Raw genomic sequence first — 27075 nt, forward strand, 5'->3', positions numbered from 1 at the left:
ACAGTATATAATTAATAAACAAAAGTTCAGACACAAGTCCTAACACGTACATTTAATACAAAAATCACATCCAGTTTCCATACATACAAATGGTGGGTAATACTATACATTTATTGCAGGATAGTGAGGGAGATACATGTACAACAATCTAATCACCTAAAAAAAGTCATATTCCTCGTGGTCAACACCCAAGGGGAATATAATTTTTCTCGGTTTAATAGATATTCATATCTCCCAAACATTCATGCAATAAATTGTTTATTGTACCGAAACAATGCAAAAGTACAGAAATACATTTGAAATTGGGGTCCGCTTATTTATACATTGTATGTAGCGGAAATAGCTCTAATGGTAACACCGCACTGTCAACGTATTAGAAGGTACAAACAACGAAATAAAGTGATAAAACCATTTCTCGTGTTTCCTTTCTCCTTTAATGCAGATTACTGACATGGGCTTGCCAAAATCAGGTGATTTAACTGTGTGTCAGAAACCCGCATATAAACAAATTCCCTTTGTGCCTTATGAACTATGAAGTTCACTTACTTGAAATGACTTTGACTTACTGTGACATCACAATAAACTATGTTTACCTTGACAAATTTTTTTTGGGATATGTAGTTTGATTCTCCTTTGACTGTCTAGACCAGTCAGATAACGCGTTGTATAAAATTACCATATTGAGGTATGATAAACACATTGCTATCTTTATCATGAAAGTAGTTTTTATGATATAGAGAAAACAATGACAGGTAAGTATTAGTAACTTGACTTGAGGTTGAAATTTGCAACTTGATGCTTTTTAAAGCATTTCTTAGGATATGCGATTGTTGTTTGCAGAGAGAATGGATTGGATAATGTTGTGACTCTGATCAAAGGACGGATAGAAGATGTGGATATTGCGGTGGATGGAGTGGATATAATTATCTCGGAGTGGATGGGATACTTTCTCCTGTTTGAATCAATGTTAGACTCTGTGCTGTATGCGAGAGACAAATATCTACGACCGAATGGAGTGGGTCAGTATAAACACCCTAATGTTCTGTATAAACACCTCAATGTTCTGTATAAACACCTCGATGTTCTGTATAAATATCTCAATGTTTTGTATAAATATCTCATGTTTTGTATAAATATCTCAATGTTCTGTATAAATATTTCAATGTTCTTTATAAATATCTCAATGTTCTGTATAAACACCTCAATGTTCTGTATAAATATCTCAATGTTCTGTATAAATACCTTATTGTTCTGTATAAATATCTCAATGTTCTGTATAAATATCTCAATGTTCTTTATAAATATCTCAATGTTCTGTATAAACACTTCAATGTTCTGTATAAATATCTCAATGTTTTGTATAAATATCTCAATGTTCTGTATAAATATCTCATTGTTTTGTGTAAATATCTCAATGTTCTGTATAAATATCTCAATGTTCTGTATAAACACCTCAATGTTCTGGATACACACCTCAATGTTCTGTATAAATATCTCAATGTTCTGTCTAAATATCTCAATGTTCTGTATAAACACCCCAATGTTCTGTATGAATATCTCAATGTTCTGTATAAATACCTCATTGTTCTGTGTAAATATCTCAATGTTTTGTATAAATATCTCAATGTTTTGTATAAATATCTCAATGTTTTGTATAAATATCTCAATGTTCTGTATAAACATCCCAATATTCTGTATAAATATCTCAATGTTCTGTATAAACACCCCAATGTTCTGTATAAATATCTCAATGTTCTGTATAAATATCTCAATGTTCTGTATAAACACCCCAATGTTCTATATAAATATCTCAATGTTCTGTATAAACACCCCAAAGTCTGAAAAGTAGCAGTTTGAATATATTTAATGCAAGGAAGAATTCAATCTGTCAAAACTTTATAAAAGAACTTTTCTTTCTTCCAGTCCATCCTGACAAATGTACCATTGTGTTAGCTGCATTAAGTGACCCTGACCTTCACACAAATCATGTGACTTACTGGGATGATGTGTATGGTTTTAAAATGACTTGTATGAAATCTGAGGTGATCAAAGAAGCCAGTGTTGAAACCGTGAAAGCAGAGAAAATATTGTCTGATTGTGTGGTTGTCAAGGTACGTAAAGCAAGTCTACTGTAACACGTGTAGCAAACTCTTTCTCCATGAAGAAATTGATGTGCTGTAATCTTTGTGTTCAACTTGTGCTCTTTATTGTACTTTCAAACTGATACATGTAATGCAGAACAGTTGTAAAGTGTGAAAAAAAGCTTGAAGATCTGTAAAAATACATTTGCAACTCTAAAATGGGGTTCAAGCTTCTGATGAATGAAAAGACTGTTAAATTGCCCTCTATTTCATATGTTATCTTAAGGGACAGAAAACAATCACCGTGGCATGAATATAGTTATTTTGTCTATTAATATGTTCTAATGAATAAATGTTGAATGAAATTAATACTCTTATTTATCACACTGTATATAGACACTTATCGGAACTTTAAAATATACATAAGATGGCTTCATTTTTCATGTTGATGACATCCCAAGTACTGCATATATCAATGGTTTGTGTTGCAGGAGTTGGACACCTGCTCATGCTCCACATCAGATCTCCAGTTCTCAGAAGACTTCACTCTCACAGCTTCAGGAGAGGGACAAATTAATGCCTTAGTGGGATACTTTGACATTTTCTTTCATAAAGGGTGTACCAGCAAAGTAAGGTCTTACAAAAATAATTGTATCTTTTCTTGAAACATAGCATTTCACTTCGAAACATAATTCATATTTCTCAAGTCGTGTTTGGGGTTCTTGATCTGGTGATGGCCATCAACTGTGATACACTATGAGTATGATAGAGGTCCTGAGTCCTTTCATAGTGTTGGGATCTCAGAGTGGTTTCAGTAACATTGTGACATTAATAGGACTCAGTGCCCCTGACATTGTCGCCTTGATAGGACTCAGCACTTCTGACTTTGTGGCCATGAGTGGACTGATACCTGATATTGTAGTCACAAGTGAACTCAGGACTCCAACATTTTGGCCACATGTAGACTTGTCACTTTTGACATGGCAGCCACTATTGAACTTGGGGTTTCTGACATGGCAGCCACTAATGAACTTGACACTTCTGACATGGCAGCCACTAATGAACTTGGGGGTTCTGACATGGCAGCCACTAATGAACTTGGGGCTTCTGACATGGCAGCCACTACTGAACTTGGGGTTTCTGACATGGCAACCACTAATGAACTTGTGGGTTCTGACATGGCAGCCACTAATGAACTTGGGGTTTCTGACATAGCCATGAGTGGAAACAGGATCTTTGACATTGTGGCTACAAATGCCTCTAGTATAATGATGGGCCAGAATGTTTTTATATCTAGGAAGATTAAACCATCTATTAGACAAATTGAGCATTATACCATCTAGGAAATAAAATTAATCATTTGAAGAAGCTTCTTTGTGCATAGATTTATAACATGTATTGACCGGTTTTCTTTACTAGCATTAAGATTTATATTGTGTGACTACATGCAAGTCCATCAAATGTGAGAAATTTGCACAAATACCCAATGTTATGCATCACCAGCTGTGGTCTGCTGCTTTACTGTAGTACATATCCCTGTGGACTGTGTTATAGGTGATGTTTTCCACCGGCCCACAAGTCACATCCACCCACTGGAAACAAACAGTGTTCCTTTTGAAGAATCCAATCAGCGTTACTAAAGGTAAATAAACTGTATACATAGCAGGAGTGACATTGTATTTTCGTCTAAAATTCTAAGTCACGATCAAATTCATACAAACAACTTTGCAGCCATTTATATTCAATGATGCCATTATAAAAAGGATTTCTTTAGGTAATGCATGGTTATTTTAAGATTAAGAAAATGTGGTTAATATATTCATGTATTTATATTTTGATGTTCCTTGAAATACTGACTAATAATGTCCTTGAATAAAGATGATACATAGGCACGCAACATTAATTTTCAAAATCTCAAAATTCTATAGAGAAGAGGGTATTATCTTTCAGTTCATCAGTTAAAACTTACATTTCCACTATCAATTACTTTTGGATTAAAGGGGATTGGGGAGGGGGGATAAAAACCTTTATTTTGTTAAGAATAAGAAATAAAAACCTTATAAGAAAATCAATTAAGACTTGCCTGTAATTAGTGTACTTTTCTCTTAATAGGGCAACAGATGAAAGGCCACATCATTTGCAAAAAGAACAGACGTGATCCGAGGTCCCTTGTGATAACACTGACTGTTAATGATGTTACACAGGGCTTTATAATGCAATAAAGAAATCTATACATATTTCCTGGCTGATTTAATTGTCATTAGTTCATGTAGAAATATGACCACGCCTGAAAATTAAAGTGATAGTGGTCTAATTTACACATGTTCCATTCAAATGTCAGTGAATACACATGTTGCGATCTGTTTTTATACCCCCGCAACAAGTTGTGGGGGGGGGGGGGGGGGTATACTGGAATCGGGTTGTCCGTCTGTCTGTCCGTCCGTCCGTCTGTAGACGCAATAGTTTCTGGGCTCTAAAGCATTATCCTTTCCACCTACTGTCACCATATCATATATATGGACTACCCATGGGATGAAGATGTACCCTATCGATTTTGGGGTCAAAAGGTCAAAGGTCAAGCGCACTGGACATCGAAGTAGCAATATGGTTTCCGGGCTCTAAAGCGTTATCCTTTCCACCTACCGTCACCATATCATACATATGGACTACCCATGGGATGAAGATGTTCCCTATCGATTTTAAGGTCAAAGGTCAAGCGCACTGGACATCGAAGTAGCAATATGGTTTCCGGGCTCTGAAGCGTTATCCTTTCCACCTACAGTCACCATATCATACATATGGACTAACCATGGAATGAAGATGTTCCCTACCGATTTTGGGGTCCAAAGGTCAAGCGCACTGGACATCGAAGTAGCAATATGGTTTCCGGGCTCTAAAGCCTTATCCTTTCCACCTACAGTCACCATATCATACATATGGACTACCCATGGAATGAAGATGTTCCCTATCGATTTTGGGGTCAAAAGGTCAAAGGTCACGCGCACTGGACATCGAAGTAGCAATATGGTTCGGTTTGTCATGCCATTTGTTTTTTACACTCAGAAAAGAGGTGGTTTATACATATGTACCTATTACCAACACCCTTTGGGAGATTGGGGTAAGCGGGGGGTATTCTTAGTGAGCATTGCTCACAGTACCTCTTGTTTGTTCAGTGTTTGACTTGCATTAAGTTTGAAAAGAGGTATAGCGCACTTGGTATGCAATTTCGCCTACATAAATACCCTTTTCTTGAATATCATTTTTACAAATATTCTGCTATACAATGTCAGTTTATACTTGTGTTTACCCAAATTACTTAATAAAGATATCGATATGTTGATAGTATATTTATTTGACAAGCATAAACATCACCGTGATTATATAGAGTATATAGTAGATGTAACGTAATGGGCATAAAAAATTGCAAACTGTTGCAAAAGGCGACCTTAAACCAGAAATAAAACACTGAAGTTGTTTTACCTGCTTATGACTTGTTGAAAATGGATAAAATATGAAAAAATCATTCTCAAAATTTACCTTGAGATTTAGCAGCCTGTCAAAAGTTAAACCTTTAAACTTACAAGCCTGGGTGGCCTAGTGGTTTAGGTGCTCGGTAATCTTACACTTAAACCATACATTCCCCGAGTTCAAGTCCAATATTTTTCCAATCTATTTTTTTTTTTGCTTTTCATTTTTTGGGGTCGTTTTCTTGAGGGGGGGGGGGGGGGGGGGGTAAATGTGATACATATATTATAACAAATATTAGTCATTTTCATCATAACTTCTAATATTTGCAAGTTACGACTTAAAGAAAGGGAATTTATTCCGAGATCATTGTAGTTCCGCTTGTTTACACTAACATGTTCCTGTGTGCACAGGAATTTCAAACCGTAATGTGGCTGACGAAAAGCTAAACAAATACTACAAGAAAAAGGACACAAATGCACAGCATGTAATAAGTAAAAATAAGTCAAGGGAGGAAAAGAACTGTTATACAGTTTGACTTCTCAAAAAAAAAAAAAAAATAAAAACTCATGTGGCAACTGTCATATGATATTTAGGCAAAGATAAACACTCGACTTATCAACCAAAGGCAAATGAACTGATGACATCTATTAAAGGCGCTGCAGTCATGTCAGAACAGTGAGTTAAGTAATGCCAAATGTAAAAGGGTTGTTGTGTAATATGAATGCACAGGTCTATGAAAATATTGTACTGTCATCATTCCAAATAGGGAAATGGTTTATTAAGTAAAGAACGACTCATATAAATGTCAGTAATGCTAAACTGCGGCAGTTATTTATCTTGGTTAACGAAACATCAAAAACGTTGGCCTTATATTTAAATATAACACGCCAGTCTATTATTGGAAACCGGTGTTTTCCATTTAGATTTCTGAGTCGGCCGTATCGTCAGCAAATGCGCTATACCTCTTTTCAACTTCTTTTCAAATGCTTGTATTACTGAGCCAATTTTTACAAAAACAAAACTTTTGTCGTCCCTGCTCCTTAGGGGCTGATGGTCAGGACCAGAACCTAAATATATGATGCAATCTTCAAAAAGTTCTTTATTTTGGGACCTCTAGCAGGCAAACTGTGTGTTAAGTCATGGTGAAATTCATGGCCTGTGGCTCTGGTCTCAGGGTCGGACTCATATATTGAAAATGCATCACTAGTATTTCAGACTCAAAGATATCTTCTTGACTCCTGTATATTAAGAATCCTAATGGAGACCATAGTGATGAGAAGGGTAACCCACCACAGTCGTGAAATTCGGGGCCTGTGGGTTTTCTGGTGACAGGACGGAACTTTGTGGCTTACATAATGAAAATGTGTTATTTCTTAAAAACAAAATTCTTCTTGACTTCTGGATATGAAACACCACAGAGTAATAGCAATGATAAGGAGAAACATCACAAATGACTACCAACATTATGACATTCCTTGTCCTTTGGGTGTTATATAATAAAATTGTGTTATTTCTTTAAAGTTCTTTACTTTTGGTTATCAAACAGAATACATGGAGTTAAGAGTCCATTACAAGAGAGCAGGTCCAGGAATGTGGTTAAGTGAGTCGGATTGTGAAAATGAATTAAACATGAAAGTTTTCCTCTGTTTACTACTGAATGCATGTATACAGCAAACAAATTGACTACTGCCAAGTTTAGATGGTATAGATAGAAATCACTTTGTCTTCCTACACACCTTCTGTTCTTAGACAGTCTACTTTGTCTTTTGTCCAGGCCGGATCACGGTCTACAAGTACATTTAAGCTACTGTACATAACAATGGAACAAAAACTATTATAACATATAAATATACATGTAGTTCTTTAAATTTGAAAGACACACTCATTGTCCCATATATGTACAACTTTTCTAAATAAATGCAATTTTTTCTGATACTATGGTGGCAAGAGTTTTTGTTTGTTTTTGTTTTTAGAAATGAAACAAAGTATCAAGTTCTACACTTGCTACAATCTGTCACCTAATTGTGGTTTGGCATGCAAGGAAAAATAGTATAAAAAAGATAAACAAGTATGGTCAATGTTTATACATGTATGTTCATTTATTGCAAAAGGTTTCCTAAAATTAAGGTGAGCAAATTTTTGATTATGACAAAAAGTAAGTTATGATTGAGGAATGAAAGTACAGATCATTTAAAGAAGAAAGTAAATGGTGTGAATTTTGTTTTAAATTATCAAAGGATTTAAAATAAGTCGAATTTTCATTGCAGTTTATTTTTCCAAGTAATTATATCTAAAGCAAATGGGAATGAAAAAGTAAATTTTTGCTATTCTTCTCTTTAAGATCGATCTTCTTGACAATTTTGATGATGTTAAATCACTTTCTAGGATAGGGTATTGTAGAATTCATCAGCTACTTTGCTTTTTATATGAAAAATACACCCTATGTCTTTAAGAAGAGTACATGACCACCTCCTTACTTCCATTACAAGACAGTGATTTGAAGTTTTAGATTTTACAAAGATTTCTTGGTGATATTTGTAAGATGCGTAACTTTCACATTTCGATATTTAGAAACATGTTCCATGCACTTGTACAATGCTTTTACTTTTACACTATCACACAAACAGTAATTGGCAAATTGACCACGTATTCAATCAGTCATTCCTGTAAACATGCTGTTATTGGTGTTTTACAATCATGGTAACTTTCATGAAGGATGTGTACATAGATAAAAGAGCACCGCCACAACACGTCAGATTTTTATTCACTACAAACAGATAAAATTGCATGACACAAAATCATGTCAACCTTCATTGGGATTGCACCAATATCTTTCAAACTGCTTTTAGGTCTGAGGTAAAATCAAGATTATTCCTTGCAATGTGTCTATTGCAATTGACTTGTCAATATATCTCTTGAATTTTTCAAATAGCTAAAGAAATATTCCGAAACATATTTTCATTTTACTATATTTGTTTAAATAATTTCTTTCCCATGGTATGAAATACTTATTTTGGGTTGTACAAAGATTATACTCATTAATTACACTTTAACTGAACAGATGTAATTTAGATCTTATCAAAACGATCTTTGAATCTCCAGCTGAACTATGAAACACCATGGCTCACTCCCAAGGGGCTAACTGAATCTTAATTGGACATACAGATTAAACTGCTTAATCACCATCAGCTTAGATTATCATTCCCATGAGACAATTCCTCCATCTGTTCTGTGATGTGCTTGTTAAGTCTTTGTACTACAATACTACATATATTTATATCATTAATGTTAGAAACAAAATTATATTCACATTAATTGTTTTGTAGCTACATATTATGAAAAATGTATTTCCTGATGTAATGATTATTGAAGAGAGTTAATGCATTACTCTCTAGCTCATGTAGGGATTACCTCCCTTAACAAATTGTTTCAAAAACATATTTACCATTTTAAAAGTTTTATTGACGCGAGTTTTAGCTACAGTTTACATTTAATATAATATATACAGATGCACAAATTGACAAAGTTTGTTGATTGTAAGACTAGTTCATATCGACATGAGCCCAAAAAAGGGTTATGCAATAAATGACCACATTATCTTTATTATAGGTCACAGTAACCTTAATTTAGGGAGTGACATGCCTTCTTCTTACAGTGCATTAATTGACCAAGTTTGATGATTAGAGACCTATTTGGTCTATAATCATCAGTTACATAGACCTATTTGGTCTATAATCATCAGTTACATACACCTATTTGGTCTGTAATCATCAGTTACATAGACCTATTTGGTCTATAATCATCAGTTACATATAGACCTATTTGGTCTATAATCATCAGTTACATATAGACCTATTTGGTCTATAATCATCAGTTACATAGACCTATTTGGTCTATAATCATCAGTTACGAGTCAGATGGGATTTTGCCGTATTTGGCCATGTCATCTTCATCAAAGGTCACACAGTGACCTAGCTTTAAAGTGGGACCCACCCTCTACCCAAGATGTATCAGCTGAAAAAGTTTGATGATTCTAGGTCTCGGTCATAATATTTAATGATTTACAGACATGAAGACAGACAGACGGACGGACGGACATGATCACCATACTATACTACGACCCGTCTAAAGACCGGTGTATGATAATGAATGAAAATCCTTGTAAATGTCTGATTTATTTCATAATTTAATTGAACTCTCCAAAAGACTGATGAAATCTCTCCATTTTGAGCAATTTTAAAATACACATAGAGAGGAGGATTTATATAAGCCTGTTGCCTTGTTTCCTGATCATTTCGTGTATCAAAGTAGTTTGTAATTATATATTACTGAGATTAAATAAATAAAATATTGTGTTACCTAATACATGAATACCTACACTACAAATCCAAATCAAACTTAGAACTGGCTTTAATCCGGGCCCATCTATCATAGTTTTACTGGTAAACTTAGTGCTGACATCTATTTTATCACATGTACTAATAAAACTTAAAACATATTATAGGGATGTTTTAAAAATTGAAGAATTTGTACGTACTTGCATTGTAAATGTTATATTACAAAAAATATGTTCATATCAAATCTGAAACTGATGAAAATTTTGCCCAAATTACATACACTTAGCTGACAGCCATATAAGATCACATCAACCTACAGAGTGGACAAGGAATGTAGTTATTGATATTTAGGGAGCTGGGAAGACATTTGTTTTTCATAAAAACAATCTCTAATTATTAATTAAGTTAATGACTGTCCCTCCCTACTTTGTATTGCCTCTTATACCTCAATACATTGAGAACAGACTGCATCTCATCATTAATGTTACATATATACCTTATGATGTATTATAGAATTCAAAAGGTTGCATGAATGTTAAGCTACCTCAACAGTAGCTGTATATATAATGCATGTAGTAAATTTTAATCTAACAAAAATATCTTGGTATGTAGTTATTCATCTTTACAGAATGCCCTTGCCAGTTTTCTTTGTGATTATGTGTGCCATTTGCAGTTTCACCACTGCTGATAAAAAGTCACCACGACCAAGTCTGAAAACATTCAGAGATGATTATGCCACTGTTGTTAAAACATGCGAGGCTGTCGGTTATGTGAGAGACAAATGCAAGGCCCCAAGACGTAAATGACTGAACAATACTGAACGATTCTCTTTTTGAATTATTGAAATAAACGTCCCAATCATTAACTTTTTATTTCCCTTCCGATTTGTGTTGTAGGACACATGATTGTAGCATTTGATGCCAAAGCCTCGCAGCAGACAGTTAGTCAGGGGAAAATAGTCAAATTTGGAACTGTGGATTTACAGATAGGAGGTGGCTATAATGGTAAAGAAGGAATTTTCACTGCACCAAAATCTGGGATCTATGTCTTTGATTGGACAACAGTGACACAAAACAGCTACGTTGCACATACCGCTTTGAATGTGAATGGCAAACGGAAGGCCTACCTCTACTGCCACAACAAGGTTAGCGGTATGCATAATTCTTGCAGTAAAATGGCTATTGTAAGACTGGATGCCAGAGACAGGGTCTGGATCGACTGTCTTTATGGAACAGCTTATGTCAATAAGTTATTTTCTTCATTTTCTGGTTTTATGTTGTAATGTCGAGATAAAATAAAGACAGGTCTATGCAATTTCTTCTGTTGATCAATGCATTAATTAAGAAGATGGGTGAACTTGGGGAACAATAAGCCTATTCATGATTGGGCACCGGTCGCGAATCGGAAGTTTAAAATCCGCATTGATGGTACCCGTATTTACAATAGATACAGTACCGTACTAACACGCTGTCCAAATTATTTAGAATTAAAAACAAATATATAGATCATACTTCAAAGAAGAATATTTAATCAAAATCATCATCAGAATTTGTTTCATAGGCTGCTATAAGCATAATGTATATCAGACATTAAGTGGTTATTAACACACACACATACATTTACTTACACTGATGCCTGGAGTACCTAAGGTACCAAATGACGCTGCATATATGTGCGCGCAACATTCAAAAGTAAGTGCTCCGCATTTCCATTGACATATTAACTGATGTGAATGAGAAACCTCAGATGTTTTGTGGTGTAAATCAAATGTGGAATAGCGTTTTCTGTATGGTGCAGTATTAATGATTTGATTTGGATTCAGTTTTTCCCCAACAAATATTTTGAACAGCATTTACAACTTACTGGTACTAATATACCGAATATGATAAAGGCATCAGTTCTCGCCTCTTTTGGTACAACTCTGAGGTTGGTTTTACAGTTACAGAACGCACATTTGCAATTAGATTTAATCCCAGCAAATACAAATGGGACAGAAACAGACACTTGATATATGCTTTAGTTTTTGTACTTCACTGTACTTCACTGTGTCTTTTAGACAGTCTGCACTGGTTGCATATTTGGCTTTTGTCATGATCTCTTCAACTAACTTCTTAAAGGAAGTGAACATGAAAAAAATATTTGTTGCATAATAAACTTAAAAGACCTCCTGAAACTAAATAGTGTGGCCTGAATTTAATTTGCTTGTTTCTATTACGAGATTTGATCAATTAAACACTCTAAGTTGAAGGTTTATGGAGGTCATCCATTATTTCCCAGTATGCATCTGTGCTCTGACGTAGATGAGACACATTGCTGTTGTTGACTGGGTCACTATTATACAGCAGAAATTTATTGGATTCATATTAGAATTGATGGATAAGGTTTTGGAGCAAAAAGAATTGAAATCAAATCTAATTACAATGCATTAAGATAAAGAAGAAAACACTCCCATAAAATAACTCCAGTTCCTCCAACTTCTGAACTTTCTTAGAATCGTCTAATACACCCCCCCCCTCCTTTTCTTTACACTGGTTTATACACCCCTTTCTCCTTACACTCGTAAAGAAAAGTCGGTGGTTTAAATCAGACTGCTGAAAATGGATTAACTAACAGTTGGGTATTGGGTGGTGACCCACCACCTAAATTGCCTGGTTTATAATTAGTATCCTTATTATTTGCAATAAAGTGTCTAGCTTAATATATATAGGCATATTATATATGTTATATACCTAAAAGTGAACTTTGAACTGGTCATTTGTCAAAGTTAGAGATAAATTAAATAATTGTGTAGACATCTCGTTTGATTTTTTTTAAAAAGCTTATAAGATTTAAAATCATACAAATTAAATATATCTCTAACTCTGTCTCATGGGCAAGTAGAAGAAATTTATAATTGGGAAAAGAATATCGTGCGGATATGAGCTCTAATATAAGCGCGACCGTCGTGCGAATAGTGAAAATTATTGGCACGACAGTCATGTTGATAGACACTTAAAAAAAAAAAATCAAACAACTCGTAAAACTTACTTCAATCCAAACTTCAAAATCCTTAATTGTGTGAGGGGTGACTTAATTCATAGGTTCAGACTTAATTACTACTTAGTACTGCATACCACAGAAGAGAGAGAGAAGAGGGGGAGGGGTAAGTCGATAAATCAAACCACTTTGTCATTTTAAAAGAAAAAAGACACATTGTCAATAAAATTATTGAACTGTTATCACTTCTCTATGCAATGTACTACTTCACTGGGTTAATTTCAGAGAGCTAATTATGACTGTAACTCGATAGAAAACATCGCAAGTGAAAGTAGCGAGCAGACATAAACAACCTAAACTAAATAAAAAACGAAATTATTATATAAAAAACGAAATTATTAAATAAAAAACGAAATTATTATATAAAAAACGAAAACTAAATAAAAAACGAAATTATTATATAAAAAACGAAATTATTAAATAAAAAACGAAATTAATAAATAAAAACGAAAATATTAAATAAAAAACGTAATTAATATATAAAAAAAAACCAAAATTAAATAAAAAACGAAATTATTAAATAAAAAATGAAAACTAAATAAAAAACGAAATTATTAAATAAAAAACGAAATTAAGAACAGTTTTTGAGAATATAATGTGTGTGTGTCAGTGGAGCTTAACAAGTAAGGAAACATGGCTCCTAATTCTTTGATTTACTGCGATTTCATCATCGCCAATGGAGTTTTACAGAAATCTAATGACATTACAAATTAGCCAACTTATCCATTCACTACACGTTTATCTACTATGTTCACTGAAAGGTCCCAAACCTCGTGTCTCGGATTACAGGTACCACTTGTACTTTTTTATTGATTTAATTATCACTATAGCCCCTCTGTAGAGGGTTTGTTTTGAAATCTTTAAGAATTTCTTCAATCAATTCATTTAATTTATTCACTCAAATCATTCATACAATGGTACACGAGGTACATAAATATATAAGTTAGTATTTAACAACATTGCCAAGGGTACAAGTATATAACTAATACATACACATGTATGTGCATTAGCACAAAATAAAGGTGGAGGACATAATGCATATAATTTAATATATATACATCTTAGGAAGGACAGCAGACTAACTTATGGATATACATAGTTGTTTTTTTTAAAAACTGTTTTAGGTTTCATGTTGTCATTAACTCTCTACATCTCAGTGTATTTGGTACATGACAATATCTAGGAACCCAAATTTTTTTCCGTAGAGCGGATAGTAATTTACATTCTAAGATAAAGTGGTATATTCGTCGGCTAATTTACCAGTAAATATGGCAAATAGTTTCACCTTTTATAAATCCCTTATAAACTGAAGGATTATGTGCACTTTTTCGTTCCAATTTGTAGGTTTAATGTACGTTTTCAAATCTAGAATGCGAGTTGCCTCAAATCACTTTCCTTTATACACCGTACTGCCCAAGAAATGCATTTTATGTACAGATATTTCACACGTGAATTTAAGCAGTTGATGAGCAGAATTTGCTATAGCGAATAAATCATGGCTGGATTTCTTTTTCTTCACCATGAACATAATAAAATAAAGCCATCGTCATGATAACGCACTTGGTACGTTATGCGATGTTTACCTGGAAATCCTTGTTTATCTGATTTTGTCGGATATAGCATACAGATGGAGAGCATTTAGACCCTTATAACACATCCAAATATCTGTTTATAAACTTTTGAATTAAATTTAAAAGTATTATTTCCCAAAATTAATCTGAAGAGAAGGCTCAGATCGCCAGTGAATGATGTATTTATTGCATAGACAGATTTGTCCGATTTACTGTAGTATGTTTCTACTGCAGTCATTAATTCCTCAAATTGCATGTTTGTGTGGAGTGGTGTGATATCATAGGCTAGCTGACCGTGTATAAGTAAGAAAATATATGGCTCCCATCAGTCAGGTACCTCAACAATCACTTGATTTTACACTAATTAAGTTTCAGTGGTGTGATACGGTGTGTACCAGTGTGGCTGCTAAAACTGGTGCCAGGTGGCCTTCGTTTATGCCAAGTACTGAATACTTTGCCGTGTCATGTAGAATTAATGACTTACATGTATCAGTTCACATCAGTACAGTACGTTCCTTTTCTTATTTAATAATTTCGTATTCTATATAATAATTACGTATTTTATATAATAATTTCGTTTTTTATATAATAATTTCGTTTTTTATTTAGTTTTGGTTTTTTATTTAATATTTTCGTTTTTTATTTAATGATTTCGTTTTTTATTTAATGATTTCGTTTTTTATATAATAATTTCGTTTTTTATTTAATAATTTCGTTTTTTATATAATAATTTCGTTTTTTATATAATAATTTCGTTTTTTATATAATAATTTCGTTTTTTATTTAGTTTTGGTTTTTTATTTAATATTTTCGTTTTTTATATAATAATTTCGTTTTTTATATAATAATTTCGTTTTTTATTTAGTTTTGGTTTGCACTAATGGGCTTCCGTATATATTATTTATTTACACTAATAAAAATTACTTATTCAGAATCTGTATCAAAATCTGAGGTTTCAAGAAATCCTTTATAATATTGCAGTGCTTTTAGGAAATGCTCCCATAATTTATGTTACAACAAATGAGGGTAAAACTACTCTGATTTTCCCCCCAAGAGGCTGACCGCGTCTGACCTAGTTGATAAACTGTCTGTAGGTCATATCTTGATAGCATGCCTGCAACAGAATTGTTACTGTATTCTATCACATGTGTGTGTAATTGGAAATATTTACACACAAATGCCATGTTATGTTTAGATTTTAATACATGTGAATACAGAAGGTATTTTTCATTTTCGTGTTTTTCTTACTTGTTTAACAAGTTGTTATCCAAGTCCTCTGAGACCCTTCCTCTCTGGATACATAAATCCATGGATAAATGTAAGCTGTATCAATTATAACAGGACTTAGACACACCATGTCAAAATATGGGTGTAGAGAACTGCACTTTATGTGTATATCCATGTAATCTGACACAAAATGTTCAAACTCATGACAACAAAGACACCCCTTGAATGTACATAATTCCTCTCTCATTAAAATAAATTGCTGGTAAAGAAGAATTATTCTGAGAAACAATTTCTTTCTCTGTAACATCAGGTTCAAACTGATATCCCATATTTAATTCACTTTCTGCTGATGACATTTTAACGTTGATGCTTACAATGTGCCAAAAATACACAATGTGTCCAACTGACATCAGCATCAGTGCTGCCCTCTAGTGGATGCTAAGAGATAACCCAGCAGGGAGGTAATATGTTTTTCAATATGGCAGCTCCCAAGGATTGAAAAGATTCGTTAGTCTTTATGAAATATCTCCCTACTAAAGAAAGCTACATCTTATTGATTTTCAGAATTAATTATATACATCAAAATGACAAATTTAAACCCTTTGTCACATTTTCATGTTCACTTCCTTTAAGCATTGTTGAAATTGTTCTCTTTAACGTTGTCATTTACATAAACTAAATCCATACTTCACAGGAGGCCCCATACTTGTTTACATTTATTCACTAGCTGCATGTTGGAATCAATTACTTGTGATCGTCATTAAGACTGCATACTATGAGTAAAACTTAGCATAAAATGCCAGAGATAAAATAATTATGGGAAGTCCAATAATTCATAAGAAAAAATAAAGGTAGGAAATATTGGTATTCGAACCACAGATATGCAATCTGGGCCTTATGATCAAAAACTTCAATGAGACTGTCGCTATACCACATCCCATGAAGAATTTCCGAATTTCAAGCTATCTAAAGTCACTCGCAGTGGACAAAGAAATTTTCTTGATAATACGACAAAAGTTATATACAAGAAGTAAGTTTTTTTCATAGAGTGGGTGAAGTCTTCATAATTTTATTTACAACACATTTTACACCTGAACATGTACTAACATATTTTACTCAGTTCACAATGGAGACTTGGCCCACTCCATATAAAAATCTGCTTGGAAAAGTCAAATTTACTGTTATTTTGTGCGTTTTTCGCGTATACATGATTTTAAATAGGATTTTTTCAATATTCTTTTGAAATGGGCACATCGAAAAAGCATTTTTGGAAACTATGGATTGATTGTTTTAACCAGAATGCAATTTTTCTTTTTCTGGAGAGTTTCAATTTTAACTTTGATATTTGTCCTTCTGTGGGTTCTCGGCTCGATAAAGTCACCCATCTTCTTTGTGTAATGTTATAGTGCATGTAACATTCGAGTTATGGTCCATGGCATGTTGGTTGTATTATCCCATGAAAGTTACTGTAGAAACCATTCCAATAGGCAGATAACCCTTGTCACTGTATTGAAATTAGTAAGAATATATCCATAGATGAATTTTGCACTTTACTTAACAATTATTATTCCACTGCAGACAGATTTGTAGATAAATCACGACACCCGAAAATTCTCAATACACTGTCTCCTTGCAGGGGGTGTACCAGTCCGACAACTATGACATCATGCACGCACAAGTGACACTGCTTATAGTTTACGCATTTACTTTCAATAATGTATATATGTCTGCATTCAGTTTAAATGATTTGTTCATCCAATTTTATTGTTCATTTTTTAACAGTGACCAAGCTGAATGTTCCAGGTGACTCTAAATTTGGCCGTCACATATTTTGGTTGGGAGCATGACATCTTTGGTTACAGATCTTGTTAATATGATGCATATAGGAAAAAAGAAAGACCTCTGGATGCACAGAATAAATTCATACACTTCTTCCGGTGAACATGAACAAACTCTTTCTAGAGTTTACACTTGCTTTCCTCCTTGATGTAATGTAGTAAACTGTCACAGACCCTTCCTCCTTCTGATTTTTCTCTTAAGAATTCAATTTTAATTTTTCCACCCTTGTCATGGTTTTTTCTTCCATTCAAACGTCCATCTTTAAATGTGATTACCAGCTTACAAGACAAGTAGTGATGTTTACTACATCGACAACATGTCGTATAGGTTACTACATCGACAACATATCTTACAAGTTACTACATCGACAACATATTGTACAGGTTACTACATCGACAACATGTTGCACAGGTTATTACATAGACAATTAAAAATGTAGGATTCAGAACAAGAGTATTTGTCTTTATTAAGTAAGAGTAATCAGCATTTACAATAATGGTATGGAAAGAACAGTAGAAGACTAAACACATATAAATGATATAGTCATGTATATTAATATTTAATGTATAAAATATCACAAAGAAAACAAAAATAATTTTCCATAATGTATAATTCAGGATTTCTTGTGCATTGGAATGTTTTAAACACCTCAAAGTGCTTATAAAAAGAGGAAACTTTGTGTAGTTTATCATCATATAAGTATTCTATCTATGGGTTTCTAGCACAGCACTTTATATTAAATATCTCAAAACACAGAAATTTGTGTAATGTTGGTTTACAGAAAATCCCGCAGCCTGAAAGGAAAGTGAAAATGTACAATCCAGGAGAAGGTTATAAATGTCAATCCCCGACACTGAATCAATGCTAATTAGCAGAAAGTGCAATGTAGGGAATCGTTTCAGATCCGATGTATGCATAATACATATATTTGAATATGTGTTTAATGATAGTACATGTTTATTATTTATATTCCAGCTATATCCCTTTAGAGAGAGTGAGATACAGATCTTTTGAGACATATCAACCATGTGGAGTTCACCATAAATAAATAAAAAGTGGCCTGTGGGAATCATTGCTCACCTGAACATTGTAAACCCCCAGCGTGGTCCTAGTAGACATATCAAGAACATAATATACGCTTGCAAATTAATGCGACAGATCACACTCATGATTCCATTCCCTTAGTGATCTTTAAACCCCCAAAATCAACAGGGTCCTTCCTCTTTCACTAACAACGCTACATGTGGAGTATCAGATCAATTGAACAAAAAAGTGGCCTATGCAGGCTTTTTCTATGAAATCCTGTGACCTTGGCCTTTATCCCCCAAAATCAATAGGGTTTTTTCCCTTTTGATAACAAAGCTATAAGTGAAGCATCCATTCAATCGAGCACAAAATGTGGCCTCTAGAGTGTCTAAAAACTCATTGTTACACATACTCGAACAAATACTCACCCGCACACAAACGACCCCATAACTATATTTCCTCAACCCGTACATGAACAGTCTCGTTACTCTATCCCCTCTCGCAAAGGGATACCAAACTTCAGTCTTGCAGTACTGTACATATCAATTTGACCAATTGTGTTCTTGTGAGTCTTTGTATCTTCTAAATCTGTTCCTATATATCCTATGTCAAATTCCTCTATTGCTAGGGATGTCATGATTTGATGATTTATAAAAAGAAGCTGACATGCATGATTGGCTTTGTCTGTTACAGTGGTTTTAGAGATGGTTTAAACACCAACCCAATTTGAACTTTTACCTAACAGGTCTCTTTACACTGGAGTGTGGTGTGGTCCTTCTTTGAAAATTTTACTGACAGACCATGGACAAATTTTGAACAGAAAAGCACAAGTGAGCTAGAAATACCATATAATATGATTTGACAACATGCATATCAAAAATATTGAGTTTGCAAACATAACTTGTACATTGATTTCAATAAATAGTAAATGAATTTGTTGCTAGTGAACAATATTATGCTTTCATCCTTCCATTGCACAAAGGTCTGACGAAGTAAGCATGGTGAAGGACCATTTTCTTGAATTGATACATGGTAACAATGAACAGGAACATGAATTTCTGGTCATAAATAAAGCCAGCATTAGAATGAAATGTCACACACGTACACATCTGGAAATAGATTACACAAAAGACTTGACAGCACTCAGATTTCTAACATTCCATCTGAGATCAAACATATAAACTTCTGTCACACCAATCAACAATGAAGATAGAAAAAAAATACAACTTAAGTAATGACATATTTTGTGTAAGGATTGTTATTAAATCATCAGCCAATTTAGCAGACTCACGACATAATGCACAGTTTAAATAAAATTTGTTTGTTCATAGTGAGCTGTAAGAGGAAACTCCCATTAATCCTGGTCTGCCTAGTTTATATCTGTGTCTTTCCATGCTGTACACTATAAGGTTCTCCCCATATGCCTGACCTGTGAATCACTGTCCAGATCTTGGGAAGGTTCAGTGTAAAATTCGCGTTAATCCATGCTCGACCATAATATGAGTGGTTCTTCATCCGAATTTTTTTTCTGTCCAATTTGAACAGTAACCCTGTCATCCAGAAGGGCCAATTAAGTTCAATATTTGCGTTTGTCCATATTAGGTCGTAACATGAGTGCCCCGTCTATCCAGATATTGGGTCTGTCCAGCATGGCCTGCCACAGTGAGATTTCCTCTCCGTGGGCTTCCATCCAATCCACCACCTTACCATAACTTCGACCTAAAACCCAAGCAACAATTGATATTATACGACACCTGCAGTGTTGATGATTTGACTACCTGTATAGAGGTCAACACTACCCTCCTTCTTTTTTCAAGATTAAACTTGTTCACCTATAGACACCTATCAAAAATCTAATTCTTGATCTATCCAAAATACGAAGAGATGAATGGAAATAACTCACCAACACCCAGATTGAGTCGGAGTCCTCCCAGGAAGTCATTACTGCTGAGTTTATCGTGGTCCCACACCGTGAGCTCCACGCACCTCTCTTTGAGATCAGACTTGTTCACATCATCGAATATGAATGTGTGGTTCCACTGTGGGTTACAGTTGCGTTTTACTACAGGTGTTTTCTGTTTCAATCCTCTCTGTTTGTCCGGCAACAAGTACCTGCTCATTAAGTTCAAGAAACAGTGTGTCAGCATTATCATCAACTAAAATTAATTTTTTTCCCACACAATTTAGAAATTCAACTATTTGATTCTAAATTGCATATATACATGTAGGATATTTTCAGTTGCTAGCCAAATAAAACTGGCTATACAGTAATTATCATTTCACGCTGCACTGTACAGGCATCTCTTGATGGCTCAAAGTGAAATCACAGTCCTGATTTTTTCCTCTAAGCAAATTTACTAACATTTGGGTCCTGTTAAACATATTTCCACGTCTTTCACTCTTGATCTCTCAAACTACACCTTATCCAGATAATGGTGGATGCCTGGGACTAGCTTGGTTTTGTCTCAATTAGTTAAGACTCTGTCTGTGTTTCTTTTTGGGGTGGATATTTGTTTTATTGGTCAGTTTTAACTCTACACCCCTGATTTTTTAGTTATATATAATTTAACAATGAATGAAATTAATGATTTGTTTTGACTTCACATATATACAGCTATTTTGCTAATATCATTTAAAGACATGCCAATGAAAGATCCTTATTTATAAGAATTTGTGGTTTGTGCAAAGCGACTGTAAATTATGATGATAGCCTGGGCTCCGTGTAGTCAGAGACTGTGAAACTTGGTTATTCTTCAGAAATTTAAAAAAAAAAAAGAAGAAAAACCCATCAAATAAATATATGAAGTTTTTAAAATCTTTTTATTTATGCAAAATTAAGTTCTGTGTTGTTTTAGATAAGTTAACTATGAAGTAAAATGTGTCAAAACAATTCCAGGATGTTGCATTTATGCAATCCGGTTAGTGTAAAATCTTAACTATATAAAAAAGTCGGACCTTTAATTTCCAGATTTGACTCGACCTTTGATCTCTCAAATATTTATCAAGGTCCCTTCAACTTCAAGTTATTTAGAGAGTCACCTGTATTTCATATCTTTTGCAGTAAAAGGAACACAAATGGCAGAGATCGTACAAGTTTCTATTTTGTACATCATTCTATTCTTATTCATCATTCTCTATGGTCATTCCAGCAGCATGCAGGTTGCAAAATGTGGAACCCCCCCCCCCCCCCCCCCCCCGAGACTGCTGATTGGTTTTTGCTGCAATCTCAAGGGTGAAATCACCTACTTAAATTCGGATGTAAAATAAAAACGAGTTTTACAGTTTATACCTTTTCGTCTATTGATTTTTATTATTAAAATATCAAAGACATAATTTATGGAAAAAGAAAGAAATTTTCCATATACACCTCAGGTCTTTTTTCTTTGTAATCCCATTTAATCTTTGTTTACACATGAGAGAAACAGACTGGAATGTCTTCTTTTCATATCACAGTAGATTTTGAGCCTACTGTCCATGTAAAATACAAGTGTCAAGTTCACCACACCTGCTACTCACCCTTTAACAAAAGGATTAGAGAAGCCACTACTTCGGGCAGCTGTTAGGTTCCTGGCCTCCTTGATAAGAACATGTAGTTGACCTTTAGGACCCCCGACCTCTGATTTTCCCTTTCTGACCTTCTTTTTGGAAAGGGAGGCTACTGTGTCCTCTTTCTTAATTTTCTCTGGAGGCACATACTTGATGCTCAAGAACAAGTCCCCTTTGTAGGACAGATTTGCAGCTGGTGGAGACTCAATCTACAAAATGAAAAGCACAATCCTTCACAATAGTTTTGTTTATGACAGAATGACATTAAAGTGATTATAATTGTTCTATAGAGCTACACCTGACCAAATAAGTGTATATAAACTGAAAATAAAATTACTAGAGAATTTTAGAATATATGAAACATTTTCAATAAAGTACAGTGTACCTGCAATATGCATTATAATTTTTGAACTAATTATTTATGAAGTCATATTGAAGTACTTTACAAAGATGTGGAAACTTAAAGGAAGAAAGAATTGTTCTGATATTATACTCAGTAAACTTCCTATACTATAGACATCTACAATTACATCAGACTGGCAGTACTATACTATAGACATCTACAATTACATCTGACTGTCGGTACTATACTAGACATCTACAATTACATCAGACTGTCAGTACTATACTAGACATCTACAATTACATCTGACTGTCAGTACTATACTATAGACATCTACAATTACATCTGAATATCGGTACTATACTAGACATCTACAATTACATACGACTGTCAGTACTATACTATAGACATCTACAATTACATCAGACTGGCAGTACTATACTATAAACATCTACAATTACACCAGACTATCAGTACTATACTATAGACATCTACAATTACATCTGAATGTCAGTACTATACTATAGACATCTACAATTACATCTGACTGTCAGTACTATACTAGACATCTACAATTACATCTGACTGTCGGTACTATACTATAGACATCTACAATTACATTCGACTATCAGTATTATACTATAGATATCTACAATTACATCTGACTGTCGATACTATACTAAAACATTTACAAATATATCCGACTGTCAGTACTATACTATAGACATCTACAATTACATACGACTGTTAGTACCATACTATAGACACTACAAATACATCTGACTGTCGGTACTATACTATACATCTACAATTACATCTGACTGTCGGTACTATACTATAGACATCTACAATTACATCAGACTGGCAGTACTATACTATAAACATCTACAATTACACCAGACTATCAGTACTATACTATAGACATCTACAATTACATCTGAATGTCAGTACTATACTATAGACATCTACAATTACATCTGACTGTCAGTACTATACTAGACATCTACAATTACATCTGACTGTCGGTACTATACTATAGACATCTACAATTACATTCGACTATCAGTATTATACTATAGATATCTACAATTACATCTGACTGTCGATACTATACTAAAACATTTACAAATATATCCGACTGTCAGTACTATACTATAGACATCTACAATTACATCCGACTGTCAGTACTATACTATAGACATCTACAATTACATCTGACTGTCGGTACTATACTATACATCTACAATTACATCAGACTGTCGGTACTATACTATAGACATCTACAATTACATCTGACTGTCGGTACTATACTATAGACATCTACAATTACATCCGACTGTCGGTACTATACTAGACATCTACAATTACATCAAGCTGTTAGTACTACACCATAAACATCTACAATTACATCTGACTGTTAGTACTATACTATAGACACTACAAATACATCTGACTGTCGGTACTATACTATACATCTACAATTACATCAGACTGTCGGTACTATACTATAGACATCTACAATTACATACGACTGTCGGTACTATACTATAGCCATCTACAATTACATCTGACTGTCGGTACTATACTATAGACATCTACAATTACATCCGACTGTCGGTACTATACTAGACATCTACAATTATATCTGACTGTCGGTACTATACTAGACATCTACAATTACATCTGACTGTCGGTACTATACAGTCAACATCTACAATTACATCTGCCTGTCGGTACTATGCTAGACATCTACAATTACATCAGACTGTCGGCACTATACTATAGACATCTACAATTACATTCGACTATCAGTATTATACTATAGACATCTACAAATACATCTGACTGTCGGTACTATACTATAGACATCTACAATTACATCCGACTGTCGGTGCTATACTAGACATCTACAATTACATCCGACTGTCGGTACTATACTAGAGACATCTACAATTACATCTGACTGTCGGTACTATACTAAAAACATTTACAATTACATCCATCTGTCGGTACTATACTATAGACATCTACAAATACATCTGACTGTCGATACTATACTAAAACATTTACAAATATATCCGACTGTCAGTACTATACTATAGACATCTACAATTACATCCGACTGTCAGTACTATACTATAGACATCTACAATTACATCCGACTGTCGGTGCTATACTAGACATCTACAATTACATCCGACTGTCGGTACTATACTAAAGACATCTACAATTACATCTGACTGTCGGTACCATACTATAGACATTTACAATTACATTTGACTGTCGGTACTATATTATAGACATTTAATATTACATCTGACTGTCAGTACTCTACTAGACATCTACAATTACATCTGACTGTCGGTACTATACTATAGAGATCTACAATTACATCCGACCGTCGGTACTATACTATAGACATCTACAATTACATCAGACTGTCAGTACTATACTATAGACACTACAAATACATCTGACTGTTGGTACTATACAGTCAACATCTACAATTACATCTGCCTGTTGGTACTATGGTAGACATCTACAATTACATCAGACTGTCGGTACTATACTATAGACATCTACAATTACATCCGACTATCAGTACTATACTATAGACATCTACAATTACATCAGACTGTCGGTACTATACAGTCAATATCTACAAATACATCTGACTGTCGGTATTATACTATAGACACTACAATTACATCAGACTATCAGTACTATACTATAAACATCTACAATTACATCCGACTGTCAGTACTATACTATAGATATCTACAATTACATCCGACTGTCGGTAGTATACTATAGACATTTACAACGACATACGACTGTCAGTACTATGCTACAGACATCAACAATTACATACGACTGTCGGTAGTATACTATAGTCATCTACAATTACATCTGACTGTCGGTACTACACAGTCAACATCTACAATTATATCTGACTGTCGGTAGTATACTATAGACATCTACAATTACATACGACTGTCAGTACTATACTATATACATCAACAATTACATACGACTATCGGTACTATACTATAGATATCTACAATTACATCCGACTGTCGGTACTATACTATAAACATCTACAATTACATCTGACTGTCGGTACTATACTATAGACATCTATAATTACATCTGACTGTCGGTACTATACTATAGATATCTACAGTTACATCCGACTGTCGGTACTGGGTCAGTATAAACACCCCAATGCTCTGTATAAACACCTCAATGTTCTGTATAAATATCTCAATGTTCTGTATAAATATCTCAATCTTCTGTATAAACACCCCAATGTTCTGTATAGATATCTCAATGTTCTGTATAGATATCTCAATGTTCTGTATAAATATCTCAATGTTCTGTATAAACACCCCAATGTTCTGTATAGATATCTCAATGTTCTGTATAGATATCTCAATGTTCTGTGTAAATATCTCAATGTACTGTATAAATATCTCAATGTTCTGTATATATATATTGGACAAAGTCTGAAAAGTAGCAGTTTGAATGTATTTAATGCAAAGGAAGAATTCAATTTGTCAGCAAAGGAAGAATTCAATCTGTCAAAACTTTACAAAAGAACTTTTCTTTCTTCCAGTCCATCCTGACAAATGTACCATTGTGTTAGCTGCGTTAAGTGACCCTGACCTTGACATAAATCATGTGACTTACTGGGATGATGTGTATGGTTTTAAAATGACTTGTATGAAATCTGAGGTGATCAAAGAAGCCAGTGTTGAAACCGTGAAAGCAGAGAAAATATTGTCTGATTGTGTGGTTGTCAAGGTACGTAAAGCAAGTCTACTGTAACACGTGTAGCAAACTCTTTCTCCATGAAGAAATTGATGTGCTGTAATCTTTGTGTTCAACTTGTGCTCTTTATTGTACTTTCAAACTGATACATGTAATGTAGAACAGTTGCAAAGTGTGAAAAAAAGCTTGAAGATCTGTAAAAATACATTTGCAACTCTAAAATGGGGTTCAAGCTTCTGATGAATGAAAAGACTGTTAAATTGCCCTCTATTTCATATGTTATCTTAAGGGACAGAAAACAATCACCGTGGCATGAATATAGTTACTTTGTCTATTAATGTGTTCTAATGATAAATTAATACTCTTATTTAACACATTTATCGGAACTTAAAAATATACATAAGATGGCTTTATTTTTCATGTTGATGACATCCCAAGTACTGCATGTATCAATGGTTTGTGTTGCAGGAGTTGGACACCTGCTCATGCTCCACATCAGATCTCCAGTTCTCAGAAGACTTCACTCTCACAGCTTCAGGAGAGGGACAAATTAATGCCTTAGTGGGATACTTTGACATTTTCTTTCATAAAGGGTGTACCAGCAAAGTAAGGTCTTACAAAAATAATTGTATCTTTTCTTGAAACATACATATGTAGCATTTCACTTTCAAACACAAATTCATATTTCTCGAGTGATTTTGACATCATGTCCACTCATGGCTGTCTGATACTGTGTTTGGGTTTCTGGATCTGGTGATGGCCATCAACTGTGATACATTATGATAGGGATCCTGAGTCCTTTCATAGTGTTGGGATCTCAGAGTTGTTTT

The 27075-nt window shown here is 34.1% G+C and overlaps 2 protein-coding genes across 3 annotated transcripts in view; both read left to right on the plus strand.

The window, feature by feature from the left end:
- The window catches only part of LOC125676047 (protein arginine N-methyltransferase 3-like), an 11293-nt gene extending 6974 nt beyond the window's left edge, over positions 1 to 4319 (plus strand). For both annotated transcript variants that reach the window (XM_056158194.1, XM_056158195.1), the window contains exons 7-11: positions 841 to 1019; positions 1924 to 2111; positions 2573 to 2710; positions 3636 to 3723; positions 4194 to 4319. In XM_056158194.1, coding sequence (XP_056014169.1) covers positions 841 to 1019; positions 1924 to 2111; positions 2573 to 2710; positions 3636 to 3723; positions 4194 to 4303 — 703 coding nt within the window. In that variant the 3' untranslated portion in view covers positions 4304 to 4319. The remainder of the gene's footprint in view (positions 1 to 840; positions 1020 to 1923; positions 2112 to 2572; positions 2711 to 3635; positions 3724 to 4193) is intronic.
- Positions 4320 to 7634: 3315 nt separating this feature from the next.
- LOC125673450 (collagen alpha-2(VIII) chain-like) lies at positions 7635 to 11203 on the plus strand. Its single transcript, XM_048910020.2, has 3 exons — positions 7635 to 7676; positions 10515 to 10684; positions 10783 to 11203. The coding sequence occupies exons 2-3, from the start codon at positions 10516 to 10518 to the stop codon at positions 11166 to 11168; spliced, it is 555 nt and encodes a 184-aa protein (XP_048765977.2). The 5' UTR covers positions 7635 to 7676; position 10515; the 3' UTR covers positions 11169 to 11203.
- Positions 11204 to 27075: the final 15872 nt, after the last annotated feature.

This window comes from Ostrea edulis, chromosome 3, assembly GCF_947568905.1.
Source record: "Ostrea edulis chromosome 3, xbOstEdul1.1, whole genome shotgun sequence".
Classification (NCBI taxonomy): domain Eukaryota; kingdom Metazoa; phylum Mollusca; class Bivalvia; order Ostreida; family Ostreidae; genus Ostrea; species Ostrea edulis.